Here is a 15,158-nt window from a genome sequence, read left to right as displayed (position 1 = left end):
TAGTGTTATTTTTTAACTCAATAGACTTGTATAAAGAAAGAAAAATATCAATCAATCTTTGATTAGTCGTGATAGCATGCCAGTGTCCTAAACAGTATGGAAACCAACATGAAAAATAAGATGTAATTCTGTACCCTAAAATTGCTTACCTATTATTTATAAAGTTCTATTAACACATTGAAAGGTATTGGGAGTTTTAAAAATTTATTAAATGGGAAAGGTAACTAAATGATTATCAATTTAATGTACTTCAAAGCAAAACATATAAATCATTTCTGTATTTGGAATTTTTTTGGCTTTGAATCTAGTCCAAATTGACATCAACATTTATTTCTTGACAGGATTCAAGGTTGTTTTGACGCTTTGGAAAGGGGATACGTAAGAATGTTTTAACATTTACTCAAAGACTCATCTTTTATCCCTTAAAAAAAAGATTAGCCTTTATTTTGTTGTGTTTAATGTTGTACTAGTGCCTACATTTGTATTCATGAACCAGTTTCTTTTTATTTTAAGTTTTTGCTGTCCCATTGATGTCTCATTTACATCAATTAGAAATGAAACCCTCATTTTTCTCTTTTACATACTCATATCTTTTGACCACAGAATTTCCTCTGAAGTCACTGGAAGAGACCCACAGGATGTGGGAGAGGGGAGACAAGAATCTGGCATTTAGCACACTGAGCATGTTCAAAATAGTGCGATTCAGTTTGCAGATATGAAAGGGAAAATGGACTTGAACAATTCGTTTTTATTCTGTGTTGGTTATTTTGGTAACTATGTTTGGTGTATATATATAATCTGCTCCCTCAAAATAAGTACTGTAGCTCAAATTTTTTAGAAATGCAGCTTAAATTTTAAGTGCATCAGATCTTCCTTGCTGCCCAAGACAGCTACACAGGGTGTAATAATTAGAGGCTCTAGTCCTAGCTAAAGAGACAAAATATATAAAAATGAAATGTCTATTACTGCTTCCTCCCCTTTCTCCATCTGTGTCTTCTTCTCACTCTCTCAATTTCTATTTCTTGAAGAAATCTTGATGTGATCTACAAGGCCTGTGTGATCTAATCTCCATCTGCTTTTGCAGGGCATCACTCTCACCATTGCTCACTGTGTTCCAGCCACATCACACATCTAGAATATGCCACGTGCCTTTTACCTTTCTACATATTCTTCCCTTTTGGCTAACTCCAGTACCCTTCCGGTCTCAGCCCAAATATTTACTTCCCGGGGAGGCCTTTTCTGACACTCCTCTTCCCCCCGCCCACATTGTTCTCAAATATCTTGTGCTATTTCTCTATAGCAAATAATACAATTGACACCTATCTGTGTGATATTTTTTGTTTAATATTTTCTTCCCTCCTGGTCTGCAAGTTCTGTGATCCGGGTCATGTCTTTTTTTTTTTTAATCTTCACCGAGGATATTGATTTTTGGAGAGAGAGAGGAAGGGAGGGAAGGAGAGAGAGAGAGAGACATTGATGTCAAAGAGAAACATCGATCAGTTGCCTCCCATAAGTGCCCAGAACTGGGATCAAACCTGCAGCCTAGGTATGTACCCTGACCGGAACTGAACCCACAATCCTTTGGTGTATGGGACAATGCTCCAACCAACTGAGCCACTGGCCAGGGCTGAGGCCATGTCTATTTTTGAATGAATAAACTTTTCATTAAATAATTAATATACAGTAGAGTTGCACTGTGTAGTCTTAAAATCAATTGTATGCAGTAACCAAAATAGCCACACAGTGTCACTAAAGTTTTAGTCCTTTGGGTGAAATAGGTGAGTAATTTGCTATGAAATTGTGGTCCTTAAATTTTGTCATTTGTATTCTAGTTTTAAAATTTTTATGATAGGCTTTATTATATCTCTATCTGTATATCTATATATTCAAGCAGAGAAAATCTGTTTTTAGTAATATATAGATGTAGGGAGAGCAAAGGTTTTATAGATTTATGTCAGGCTTAAAACTTTTTAGTTTAGTTGATTTGTTTCAAAAGGCACTTTTTAAAAAAATACTTGGGGCACATTTAATTTTTAGTAATAACAAATTATTTTCATATCTTTTACCTCCCAAACTATAATATAACAACTAGAGAATAAGGATAATTATTTTCTTTTTCTTTCTTTCTTTTTTTTTTTAAATCCCTCCTCTTCCCATCATAACGCTGGGTATGTAATAGGCACTCACTGAGTGAATAAATAATTAGGGTCCCTTTTGTTCTGAATACTATTTTTTTCAACTCAAAACTTTGGACCTCTCTGAAATAATATTTTAATTAGCCTTTAATGAATATAATAGCAACATAGGTGCAAGTATATAAAATATAATAACTATTTTTTTTTCTTGAAGCTACACATGGCAATACTTACAGTAAGTATACATTTAAAGACCAAGCCTCTGCCTCTACTTCATTGTCTTTTGGCAAGTGGAACATTAAAACAGTACTTTCCTCTGCTTTCTTGAATTTCTTTATCTGTCCTATGACATTTTGGAATTTTTAAAAAATAGAATTTGGGATGTTTTAATAAAATATCACAAACTATTTCTTTGGCATATTGTAATACAAGGGAAAATATAGGATTACCAACTGCTTCATCTATTGGCTATCAGGATTTTATTTTTTGAGTTTACAGATTGAAGTTTTGTAGAGTTTTCTGAAGTTTTACCTATTTCTGGGTATAGCATGGTGAATGTTATTAAGATATAAAGAAAATGAGATATCATTGAGAGTATTAGATATACTATTTATTTTAAAATTGTAAACCATAAAAATTATTTAGAATTTATTTGTAACTCAGTCACAAATCATAACCAGTAATCATAAATGCCTGGTTATCAATTTTCTTATAGTAAGTGTTTACAGAATACTCTAAAAGTTATATTTACAAAATGAGCTTATTCTAGCTCTAGCTTGAACTATGTATCTTAATATCTATCTATCTATCTATCTATCTATCTATCTATCTATGTATTTATCTATCTATTTCTGTACTCAATATAGCACAAATTGAACTCTTCATAATAGAACAGGGGTCCTCAAACTTTTTAAACAGGGGGCCAGTTCACTGTCCCTCAGACCGTTGGAGGGCCGGACTATAGTTTAAAAAAAAATATGAACAAATTCCTATGCACACTGCACATATCTTATTTTGAAGTAAAAAAACAAAATGGGAACAAATACAATATTTGTATTTGCATGTGGCCCGCGGGCCATAGTTTGAGGACCCCTGATATAGAACATGTATTCTATGAGGAGTAATCTAGTATCTTTCAGAAATTAAGTGCTGTTTATTTTTCCTTAAACAGCTTTACCCAAATCCCAAGGAACCTGAGGTAAGAACACACATAGAGATGGGTAGTATATGTACATTATATTTAAATATGTTTACCTACATTGGGGCCATAGATTATGTTACTGGGCTGCCACATGAGCAAAGTAACTTGTAGTGAGCTCTTTCAGTGTTTTATTGTAAATTTCACCAATTCTTTATTCTGAGATTTTAAAAACTACTTAGGGGCATTGAAAAATAAGTGTGGAGTAGAACTGAGCCTGTTCCCTAACATGTTAACATTAAGGATCTCTGCTTGTATAAACACCGTATTTTATTGCTTATTTTAACTGATTCTGAATCCTTTTTGTTTGTGGCCTTTGGGAAGATATGGCATTATTGTAAGCTTTTTTCCCCCAACTAAATTCTCCCCTTTTTGACCTATTCCTAGATTTTCAGAGCTTTACCTCTTTCTTTCTCTAAATTTCTTCCCTCTACTGACTGAGTTCTACTCATCCTCAAGGCCAACTTACCTCCAAATATTTCATGAAAGCCTCATTGCCTCTTCTGTTCACACTAATTTCTTCCTTCTCTGAATTCCTTTTTCATCAGTACCCCACAATTTAACACTCTCAGTTGATTCATGTAGATTACTTTATCTTCCCAACCAGATTGTGAATTCTTGAGATCAAGAAACTTGTCTTGTTTTCTCTCTCCCAAAGGGGATATTATAGTCTTGGGCACGTAATAGTTACATGTGCTGCTTTGAATGGAAACTGGCGGTGGCATAGACATGGAGGGAGAGGCCTTTCATTCTTCTCACTCTCTCTACTTTCTTCCTATCTTTCCTTCCGGTTCCTTTACCTTTTCTTTGCTTTCCATTTCCTCCTCTAAGCCAATGGGTTTAGCCTAATTAGTGGCATTCAAGACTAAGTTAAGCATTTTTAGTCTTTAAAATCCTTTCTTGGCAAGATCATAAATATGTGTTTGAACAAGGTGGAAGAAAACGGGTACATACAGGTGGGCAACAATTCTTTAATGCCAGAGTACCTCTGGGTCTTTGTCTCTTGTGTAACTTCAAAATGCTTTTCCCCTTCTAGCTCTAATGGGAAGTTTCCCAAACTAAACCCTCCTGCTAAATTGTTAATAAATTGGTCACTTCCCTAGCGCGGTAAATTATTATGTTTTCTTATGCACACACAACTTCAACTCTGAAACCGGTGGTTTTGAGGTAGTGAACTGCTAAGCAAATTGGGCTTAACTACAGAAAAATCTCACAGAGAGAGGAGAGCTATTAAATGAGCTTTGCTACACGCAATGTATATAACAGGGAGTTAGGAAACAAAGGCTTATTATATAAGCTCTGAGCTATCATTTATGAGCCTGAAAAAAAAAATTTGAATGCTTCCAGACTCTTCATTATTGGCATTTATCTGATATCGTGCCATGTTTCCTGACTCATATCCATAGAACTGTATCCTCCACTGCGCAAAACGGCACAAACAGTACCAATATTAATGTTTACCTGAAGTGAAAATACATTTTACCTGCGGATTAAACTTTGCAGCACACCTGTGAGAGTCTGTCACGGTACGCAACTGAGAACCAGTGTCTTAAGTAAAGGACGCTTACCCAGTCCAGAGGCCGACAAGAGTTTGAGCCACACACAAAGTTGCTGTGCTTGTGCACTTGACGTTTTGAGATGAACTGACAAAAGTAACTAAAGTAGAAAAAGAAAAGTGAAGTAGTAAAGAGGGGTAGTGTAGCTTTTCTGCAGACACACACTACAGAATGCGTGGAGGGTATTAATAAGTGTAAGCCAAACTGTAACTATGTTAAGGAAAGATTTATACAACTCAACGCATGATAGACCCCTAAAGAATTACTATATGAATATTGTGAGGGTACAAATCAAATATCACATGTTTTCATTCTCAAATGATCTCAGACAACAGATAGCACAACTGAGTAAAAGTTGTATATTCTCAGTTTTGCTAAACAATCTGTATATAGAAAGGTCATAAAGGATCTGTTCTTGGTACAATTTAAAATATGAAAGACAGCTCAGAGCATCGAAGCTGGAGTTGGCTGGGAAACATGGGCAGGCAGGAGGAATAGGCATTGTTTGGGCGACAGGGCAATTACACTCAGCGGCAGCGAAGAGACAACGACGCCATGTAACTGGCCTGTCCGACGTGAAGCTGTTGCTGCAGGCACTCCAGTCTCACACTCCTCTCCTACTGTGCAGCGCTCCCTCGGTCATCTCGGGCGACTGGTTCCAGGACCCCGGTGGATGCCAAAATCTGCAGATGCTCAAGTTGTTATATAAAGTCTGTGGTATTTGCATATAACCTACGCACATCCTCCCGAAGACTAAGCCATCTGTAGATTACTGTAGTACCTAATACAATGAGGTGCTCTGTAAATAATTGTTATGCTGTGTTGTTTAGGGAATAATGACAAGGAAAAAAGTCTGTACATGTTCAGAACAGATACAACCCCCATAGGCCTAACTACAGAGTGCACATCAGCAGCCACGTGGCATATTTTTTTCCAAATATTTTTTTAACTTTTTTTATTTTTAATCTTCATGCAAGGATATTTTTTTCCATTTAGGGAGGGATAGAGGGAGAAGGAGAGAGAGAAATAGAGAAAGAGAGAGAGAGGAACATCGATGTGAGAGAGACACATTGGTTGCCTTCAGGCCAGGGATCGAACCTGCAACTGAGGTACGTTCCCTTGATTGGAATCAAACCCATGACCCTTTAGTGCTCGGGCCGATGCTCTAACCACTAGCCAGGGCCTAAATATTTTTGATCCTTGCTTTGTTGAATCTGAAGATGTGGAACCCGTAGATCTGACTGTACTCACAAAGTAGCCTTCTGAACTTGGTTGGATTTTTCAACTCTTGCTAGAAAAATGTTTTTTTTCTTTTAAAATTATCTCCATTAAAAATCAGTGTTCTTCGAGTTTAAGCAGATGAGCTAATTTCTCTAGGACCTGTTCACTTGTGATTAATGGGATAGCAAATCTATGTATATAAAAGGCTAAACAACCACCAGACCATTCGACTATCCAGCCGATAGCTATGATGTGCACTGACCACCAGGAGGCAGATGCTCAATGCAGGAGCTGCCGAGCTGCAGTGACTTGGCAGTGGCGGTTCTTGAGTGATGCACCCTGGAACCAGAGAGGAGGGAGCCCGATTCCAGGGTGCATCACCCGAGAACTGCCCTCTCGCAATCCGGGACCCCTTGGGGGATGTCAGAGAGCCAGTTTTGGCCCGATCCCCACAGGCCAGGCCAAGGGACCCCACCTACCAGAGGGACCGCGCTCACACTGCAGACGCCCTTCGAGCCGTGGCACCACCCCAGGTGCAGCTGGTCGGGAGGGGTCACGGGAGGTTGGCTCTAGGGTGTGTCTGGCCCGTCTCGCCCAGTCCCGCTCACTGGCCACCTTCTAATTAATTTCCTTCCAATGTGCATGAATCTGTGCACCGGGGCACTAGTCATATAATAAAGAAAAGTAACAAGAGCATTGAGACTTTTTCTGATCAACCTAACAGCCTCATTCCCACATTTCCACGGAACAAATAGATAAATGAAGGGTGTATTTTATGTTCTGACCTAAACTCACATCATTTTCCTGTCTTTAATACCTTCTCCAGCTCTGTGGACACACTATAGTATATCTGGGCCAAATGTTTGCTTCAACTAGTAGACAATTATTATATTTTAATTGGAGTATATCTCTCATGAGGAAATTTGCCCTTCTTTATTTCTAGCTTTCTTAACAATGAGGGGAGAAGATAGCAATAGTACCTAGTTTCAAGTGCAGGATAAACAAAAACAAGACCTGAAATCATAGATCCTAGTTTCTTTTCTATTTTTTCCAGTTTTCCTGTTGCCATTCTAGTCTTCTCTGAATTACTGCAGTAGCCTCTTATTTAAAACCCTTCAATGGACTTGTGTTCACTTATAATAAAATCTAAACCCCTCACTGTGACTGACAGGCCCCCAAACCTCTACCACCTCATCTCCTGTACTCTCCCCCTTGCTCACTCATTGCCAGCCACTTGGCCTCCTCTCTGATCCTGGGAGAGGCTTCCTTTCTTACTTCAGAGCCTTTGTATTGCTGTCCCCTCTTGTCACCCAAGACTCAGCTCAAGCAGGGACCTTTTCTGTCATGTTCACCACGGTAACTCCAGTGCCTGACACAAAGTTCAGTAAATATCTGTTACATGAATAAATGGTTTCTCAACCGGTTCCACTGTCATTTACTTACGCTGGTCACGTACTTGACTCTGTGCCTTAGTTTTTCCAGCTTTAAAATGGTAACAATTGCTCTAGCCAGTTTGGCTCAGTGGATAGAGCATTAGCGCACGAACTGAAGGGTCCTGGATTGAATTCCATTCAAGGCCACTTACCTCAGTTGCAGGCTCAATCCCCGGATCTGGTTGGGGCATGTGGGAGAGGTAACCAATGGATGTGTCTCTCTCACATCAATGTTTCTCTCTCTCTGTCTCTCCCCCTCCCTTCCACTCTCTAAAAAAATAAATAAATAAATAAATAAATAAATAAATAAACCAGGAGAAAAATCCTTATCTCTATATCTGCAAAGATTATTCCTGAATAATGTAATGCTGTGAAACAAACAGGTAAGTAGGAAGTATAGTAGATACGAACTGAAAATGTTTCTTATCTATTATCAGATAAGATTCTGGATTTCTGTTTAAATTTATTTTTCAATTACAGTTTTCATTTGATATTATTTTGTATTAGTTTGAGGTGTGTAGCATAGTGGTTAGACAGTCATATACTTTACAAAGTGTTCCCCCTGATATTCCCAGTCCCCACCTGGTACCATGCATAGTTATTACAATATTATTGACTGCATTTCCTATATTGTGCTTCACATCCCCTTGACTATTTTGTAACTACCAAAGGATTTCTTTTTTAAAGTAATTTATTTCTCTGTTTCCTTTGATGTTTCTAGAAAGTGACTGAGATATACCAGTTCAAATTCAAATACACAGATGAAGGAATCACTATGGATTTTGACAGGTAGAATCTAATTGTTTAATGAACACGAGAAATAGATATGATTGGGGTAAACATAAGCCTCTTGAGGCCACAGATGGGCCTTATGCTTCCTTTCGAACTCTCCCAGGAACCCTACAAAGAACACCAGCACTGCTATAAGGAGGGATCGTGTAATTGTTGAAATTTCTGGTGGGAATAGGGGCGTCCTCTGCTTCCCTCTTTTTCTCATAGGTGGTGTTAGTAGGCTCTAAAGCAGTTATGCTTAAGTGGTTGAGAGTTCCAGTTCCCAAGGCAGAAGGCTGTAGCTTGGAACCCCAGCTCTGACTGTTCTGGTTATATAACTTTGGACAAATTACTCAACCTCCCTAAATATTAGTATGCACAGTGGAGTTGATAATACAGTATCTACTTCCTATGGTTGTTGTGATGATTAGTTATAATGCATATATTAAGCTGTGACCATGTCTGGCACATAATAAACACTCAGTGAATGGTACCTGGTGGTGGTGGTGGTAGTGGTGATAGTGGTCCCCGAAGGCAATGGTGGTTGGTAGACAGCACAGCAGTAGAAATTATGTTAATGAGGCCGTCTACATGGTACTGACGGAAGAGCTCCAAAGACTCTATCTTCCCACTAAACCAAAGTGTCTCCATTGCTATGCCAAGATACTGGTCCTCTCTGCCTCTGAACCTGGGGTAGATGGAACCACTGAACGATTTGCTTATAGACACAATCACTGCCATCTGCTTACCTCAATATGTCATACAAAAATAATTTTCTGTGTATGTCTTAGGATGGAAAAGACTGGGAAGCACTGTATTTTCCTAGCAGGTCTCGAATTCCAAGTGTTTAGATATACTAATAGGTTAAATAGCAAAGACAAGGCATTTGCTTCCGAAGGTCCTAGTGCAGACGGAGATGTTTTAGTAAGGAGCCACGTTTATTTTCTTTATTTCTTCCCAGGAGCTTTTGGGTTTAGAAAGAGCCAAAATTTGCTGATGAGATGGAATGGAAATGGAGGGGGAGGATGATGGGAAAAAGCACGCGTGACAGAGGACTCCATGCCAAGGGGATGAGTTTCCCTGAACGGAATGACTCTAAAGAGAAATGTGGCCTAATTCTCAATTTTCTACTATTAGCTCTGTTTCATAATTTATTGCAAGTTTGAGGATGTCTCTCCAAGATTCACTTCCTTAATTATTTTCTCATTTGTAAGACTTACAGATGGCACTAGGATGTGAAGAGGAAGTAAGTTCTAGGAATGAGAATGAGAATATAACCCTCATTAGCTAACATCTGTATAGCACTTCACAGATTGTTCAGCACTTTTCATACATGTTCTCTCACACAAAACAGGTGCCTTTATCCTCTAAAATTCAAATGTATGAACTACTGACAACCAGAGAAATCTCTCTCTCTCTTTTTTTTTTTTTTTTACTCCTCACCCAAGGATATTTTTCCATTGATTTTTAGAGAGAGTGGGAGAGGGAGAGGCAGAGAGAAATATCATATGAGAGAAACATCGATTGGTTGCCTCCAGACCAAGTACTGGGCTGGGGAGGAGCCTGCAATCGAGGTATGTGCCCTTGACTGGAAATTAAACCCAGAACCCTTCAGTCTGCAGGCCAATGCTCTATCCACTGAGCCATACCAGCTAGGGTGAGAAATTTCTTTTGTTATGAAGCCATGTATGTCAAGAGGTGAGCAGTAAAACAAATGGCCAAATCTTTCAGCTACTAAGAAGGAGAGACGGTAATACATATTACTGATTCCCTAGAAACCAAAGGTAGACATTTGTTTAAATAATCACCATATAAAATTACCGATCACCTCTTCCATGGTAAAGATAATTTGCCTTTTAAAAGAGTGCAGGGGAGTCTTGAATATGATTTTATGTGAATATGACGTATACTGAAGAAACCCATGAGCTAAATGGCTATCTCTGGTTACCTATTTCAGATTGGTTAAATCCTGGTAGACAAAACTGAAGGTTATTCAGAACTGAAACAGGAACAAATGTATTTACTTAACAATGTTTGTTTTAGGAATTCTCACTGCCTCTAATAGTTCAATTACTGAGGATTATTTTTCAGTATTGAGTGCTTACTATGTGAGCGGCAGTGTGCAAATATATTATAGTCATACTTCTTCCTGGAAACTACTCAAATGTGAAACGAATTGGGGAAGAAAATTCTTAGGAAAAAGAAAACGTTAGAATTGGAAAGTAATTTTGTCCAACTTGTTCATTCATTCCTTAATTCAGCAAATATTTATTGTGTATTTACTGTAGCTGGGCGCCAAACTTAGTACTGTGGAGAGGAAAGGTGTAGAATTCATAGTCTAGAGGGGGACATACAAACAGCTATAAACAAGGGTGAGGTACGGGATTATCAGGGAAGACTTCCTTGACGAGGTGACACATGGCTAGGTATTCAAGAATGACTTCGGGAGAGTCAGGAAGAGAAGTGGGAAAAGCACAGGAAAGCAAATTGCAAATGCACGTGGATGAGAAGAAACTGGATAGTGATTACAAATGAAGGTGGAGGTGAGGGCATGGCTGGTCATGAAAGGCGTTGTACGCTATTCTCGAATTTGGTTGAAAGGTGATGGATGTAATAGAAGAATTTTAAGCAAGCGAGTGACATCAGCAGATTTTTCTATTAGCAATATTATTCCAGCAGTGGTGTGGGAAATTTTTTCAGTATGGACAAGAAAAAAGCGGGAAGAATAGTCATATTATCATAATCCATGTAAGGTGAGGAGGGGATACCTCTGAGAGATAACAGATGATAGAAAGGCCCAGAGTTGATGACCGATTTTATACTAGAAAAGGTGTAGAAATGTGTGTAAGCTTATCTCATAAATGAGCTAACTGTGTCCATGTGACTTGACTGAGGTTATTCAGCTCATACCAGCAGAGCCAATATTAGCTGTCAAGTCTCCTCATTCCAAATCCATTGTTCTCACTATTATAGCATGTGGCCATTTTTAAATCAGATTTAAAAAAATCAGGTCATATTTAAAATACCTTAAGGGAACTTGCTATAAAGAAATCCTTTGTATATTCATTGTAAAAAATACAACCTCTCCTCTAATTGACATTCTAAAAGAAGTCTCAAGGGTGTCCTGATGTTAATTTCTTTTTATTTGATCTTATAGTAAAAAGTTTTGTTCTTTTCAAAGATATTTTTGATATTGTATATGATTGAAAAGTATGCTGTTTTTTTAATGTGGTTATAGCAGTAATACGAGCACCGAAAGTGGGACAAAGAGGGGACATATGAAGAAAGCCAGCATTCTACTACTCCGTAAATTGTATATCCTGATGCAGAACCTTGGACCCCTTCCTAATGATGTTGTACTTACTATGAAACTCCACTACTATAATGCAGGTAGGTGCCGACCTCTAGTCAAATTCCTTCCCAAGTGTGGAAGTAATATTTCATGTAAATAGAAGGATTTTGCAAGCATCAGAAAAGTATCTCTGTTGCTACACATGAAAGATGAACCTGGTTTGTTCTGTTGAAACTCAGTTTTCTTCACTCTCTATTTTGCAGTGACCCCCGATTATTACCAGCCCCCTGGGTTTAAACATGGGGTGAACTCACACATCCTGCTGTTTGAGGGGGAGCCCGTAAACCTGCAAGTGGGAGTGGTCTCGACTGGTTTTCACAGCATGAAGCTAAAAGTCATCACGGAAGCCACCAGAGTGTCCGATTTGGAGGATAATCTCTTCCAGGAGAACAGCGTCACCGAGATGGCCCATCAGGGTCTGGACGGCGATGAGGAAGAAGAGGGAAGCAACAACCAAGTAAGGCAAAGCTTTAGGGAGCCTCCATGCTTCAGTGAAGTAGCTGACACAGTTACTATGCAGGTCAGATCACAGTAGCAGGGTCTAATGGAGTGCGCCAGGTATAAACACAGAAACAGTAACAGGGTCTAATGGAGTGCGCCGGGTATAAAAGCTGGGTAGTTTTGTTACAGTTTTTATACCTGGCACATCCATTAGACCCTAACCTTAAGGAGTGTTTATTCTAAAAAAAAAAAAAAAAAAAAAAGTACTGTCTTCAAGAAGGAAATATACTTGGTTATATAAAATTGTCCACAACTAGGAGGAGAAAAAGACTTTGCAATATACTTCTTTTATAAAAGATACCCATGAATTTAGAAAATTTTGGATTTTCTATCTTTCATTTATAAGTAATAAACATATTCAAAAAGAGTCCAGAGGCTTTGCTGGAAGTAAATGACAGAGTTTTATTTAAGGGTCTTAGAATTTGCAAACTGAAAACAAAGCTAGGCAGAAACTCAGAAGTGTTCCAGAGAGAACCATTAATCCATTGCCTCCTGCACGCCCCCTACTGGGGATCTAGCCCACAACCTGGGCATGTACCCTGACCAGGAATTAAACCATGACCTCCTGGTTCATGGGTTGACGTTCAGCCACTGAGCCACACCAGCCAGGCCCTTAACATTTTTTAATCCAAGTATAATATACATATAGAAAATACATGATCATGATATAGCTCAATAAATATTAACAAAATGAACGTCAGGGCTGATGTAAAGGTGAGGCAAACAAGGTGAGAGGGAGTGTCTCCTTCCATTTTGCTCCCTAGGTATCCTGTTTGCCTCACCTTTGCCACAACCCTATGGAGTAAACATGTTAAATCAGCACCTAGATTAAGAAACAAAATACCAGTAGCCCCCCAGAAAACCCAGTCTTATTTTGTAGTCACTGTTCCACTCAACAAAAATATCTCTATCCTGACTTCTTTTTTGTTGTTGTTGTTAATCATCACCCAAGGATATTTTCCCATTGATTTTTGGTGAAAGGGAGAGGGAGGAGAGAGAGAAACATCAATGTGAGAGAGACACGTTGATTGAGTGCCTCCCCAGGATACCCCAACCAGGTCCAGGGATTAAGCCTGCAACTGAGGCATGTGCCCTTGGCCAGAATTGAACCCAAGACCCTTCAGTCCATGGTCCAACGCTCTATCCACTGAACCAAAGCAGCTAGGGCTATCCTGACTTCTATTAGCATAGATTAGTTTCTCTTGTTTTTATTTTACAGATGTAGAATCATAGAGTATGAACCACTCAACATTATGTTGTGATATTTATCCACAGTTCTGCATATTGTTATAGGGCCTTCTCACTTTCCATCTAGTTGATGGGCATTTGTGTAATTTCCTATTTTTTACTATCTATATACTATATAAAAGCCTAAGCAACCATGCAATCTGTAGCTATGATGTGCATTGACCACCAGGGGGCAGACGCTCTGCCTAGTAGGTTAACTTACTGCTGGAGTCTGGCCGATGTGGGTGACACTGGTCGGACACGCCCTGGAGCCCTCCCACGATCTCTCCCTGACCCCGATTGTGCACTGGTGGGGTCTCTCAGCCTGGCTTGTGCCCTCTCACAATCCGGGACCTCTTGGGGGATGTCCACAGGCCAGGCCGAGGGACCCCACTAGTACATGAATCTATGCACTGGGCCTCTAGTTAGGAATAGTACTTCTGAACATTCTGCACAGGTTTTTTAGTGAAATATGTACACATTTCTGGTAGGAATATAATTGCTAGGAGTAGAATTTCTGGGTCAAAGGATATGTGTACATTTAGCCTTTAATAGGTACTACAAAACAATTTCCAAAGTGGTTGTGCCAATGCACACTTCCATCAGCAATATATGAGAGTTGTGGTTGCTCTACATCCTCACCAACTCTTGGCATTTTCCATCTTTTTAATTTTAACCATTCTGGTGGGTGTGTAGTAGTATGTCATTGTGGTTTTAATGTGCATTTCCCTGCTGACTAATGAATTGAGCACCCTTTCATATGTTTATTGGCCATGTTGGATATCTTTTTTTTGTGAAGTGTCTTTTCAGGGTTTGTCATTTTTTTTCTGTTGAGTTCTATTGGGTTGTGTTGCATTCTTATTGATTTTTAGGAGGTCTGCTTATACATATCTATATATATATAAAAGCCTAATATGCTAAGTGTCAGACCGTTCTACTGTTTGACTGGTCGCTATGATGTGAACTGACCACCAGGGGGCAGATGCTCTGACCGGTAGGTTAGCTTGCTGCTGGGGTCTGGCCTATCGGAACTGGGCCGGACATGCCCTAGAGCCAACCTCCCATCGCCCCTCCCCAGCCTCTAAAATATTTCTTCTAATTAATTTTCTTTCAATATGCACGAATCCATGCACCGGGCCTCTAATATATATATATTCTACATATAGGTCCTTTGTCAAATGCATGTATTATAAATACCTCTTTAGTATTTCTTATAAGGCAGGTATTGAATTAATAAATTCTTTCAGTTTTTGTTAATTTGGAAATGTATTTATTTTATCTTTGTTTTTTAAAGATAGCTTTGCTCTCCCTGGCCAGTTTGGCTCAGTGGATAGAGTGTTAGCCTTTAGACTGAAGGGTCCCGGGTTCAGTTCTGATCAAGGACACCTGTCTTGGTTGCAAGCTCCATCCCTGGTCAGAGTGCATTTGGGAGGCAACCAATTGATACATCTCTCACATTGTTGTTTCTCTCTCTGTCTCTCCACTTCTACTCTCTTCTAAAAGTCAATGAAAAAAAATCCTCAGGTGAGGATTAACAACAATAATTGAAGATAGATTTGCTTGATACAGAATTCTTATTTGACAGTTTTTCCTTGAACACTTTGAATATGTTATCCTACTGCCTATCCTACTGGTCTCCATTGTTTCTGCTGAGAAGTCAGTCTTAGAGGGTTCCCTTGTAAGTGACAAGTTGTTTTCTCTTGTTGCCTTTAAGATTTTCATGTTGTCTTTGGCTTTTAGCATTTTTACTATGGGGTGTCTGTG

At 39.0% G+C, this 15,158-nt stretch overlaps 1 protein-coding gene across 7 annotated transcripts in view; it reads left to right on the top strand.

The window, feature by feature from the left end:
• The window catches only part of HORMAD2 (HORMA domain containing 2), a 66,321-nt gene that overhangs the window by 24,879 nt on the left and 26,284 nt on the right, over positions 1–15,158 (top strand). For 5 of the 7 annotated variants that reach the window (XR_004974838.1, XR_004974837.1, XM_036353738.1 and 2 more), the window contains exons 5-10: positions 342–378; positions 2,350–2,370; positions 3,307–3,333; positions 8,265–8,332; positions 11,553–11,704; positions 11,870–12,123. Coding sequence is in view for 5 of the 7 variants with exons in the window: in XM_036353738.1 (XP_036209631.1) it covers positions 342–378; positions 2,350–2,370; positions 3,307–3,333; positions 8,265–8,332; positions 11,553–11,704; positions 11,870–12,123 (559 nt within the window). In the remaining 2 variants the exon portion in view is untranslated. The remainder of the gene's footprint in view (positions 1–341; positions 379–2,349; positions 2,371–3,306; positions 3,334–8,264; positions 8,333–11,552; positions 11,705–11,869; positions 12,124–15,158) is intronic. The other 2 variants (XM_036353739.1, XM_036353740.1) reach the window with 2 other exon arrangements.

Source organism: Myotis myotis, unplaced genomic scaffold (assembly GCF_014108235.1).
Source record: "Myotis myotis isolate mMyoMyo1 unplaced genomic scaffold, mMyoMyo1.p scaffold_m19_p_20, whole genome shotgun sequence".
Lineage (NCBI taxonomy): Eukaryota > Metazoa > Chordata > Mammalia > Chiroptera > Vespertilionidae > Myotis > Myotis myotis.
The sequence above is the reverse complement of the archived record's forward strand: the minus strand, read 5'-3'. Positions and strand labels throughout refer to the sequence as shown.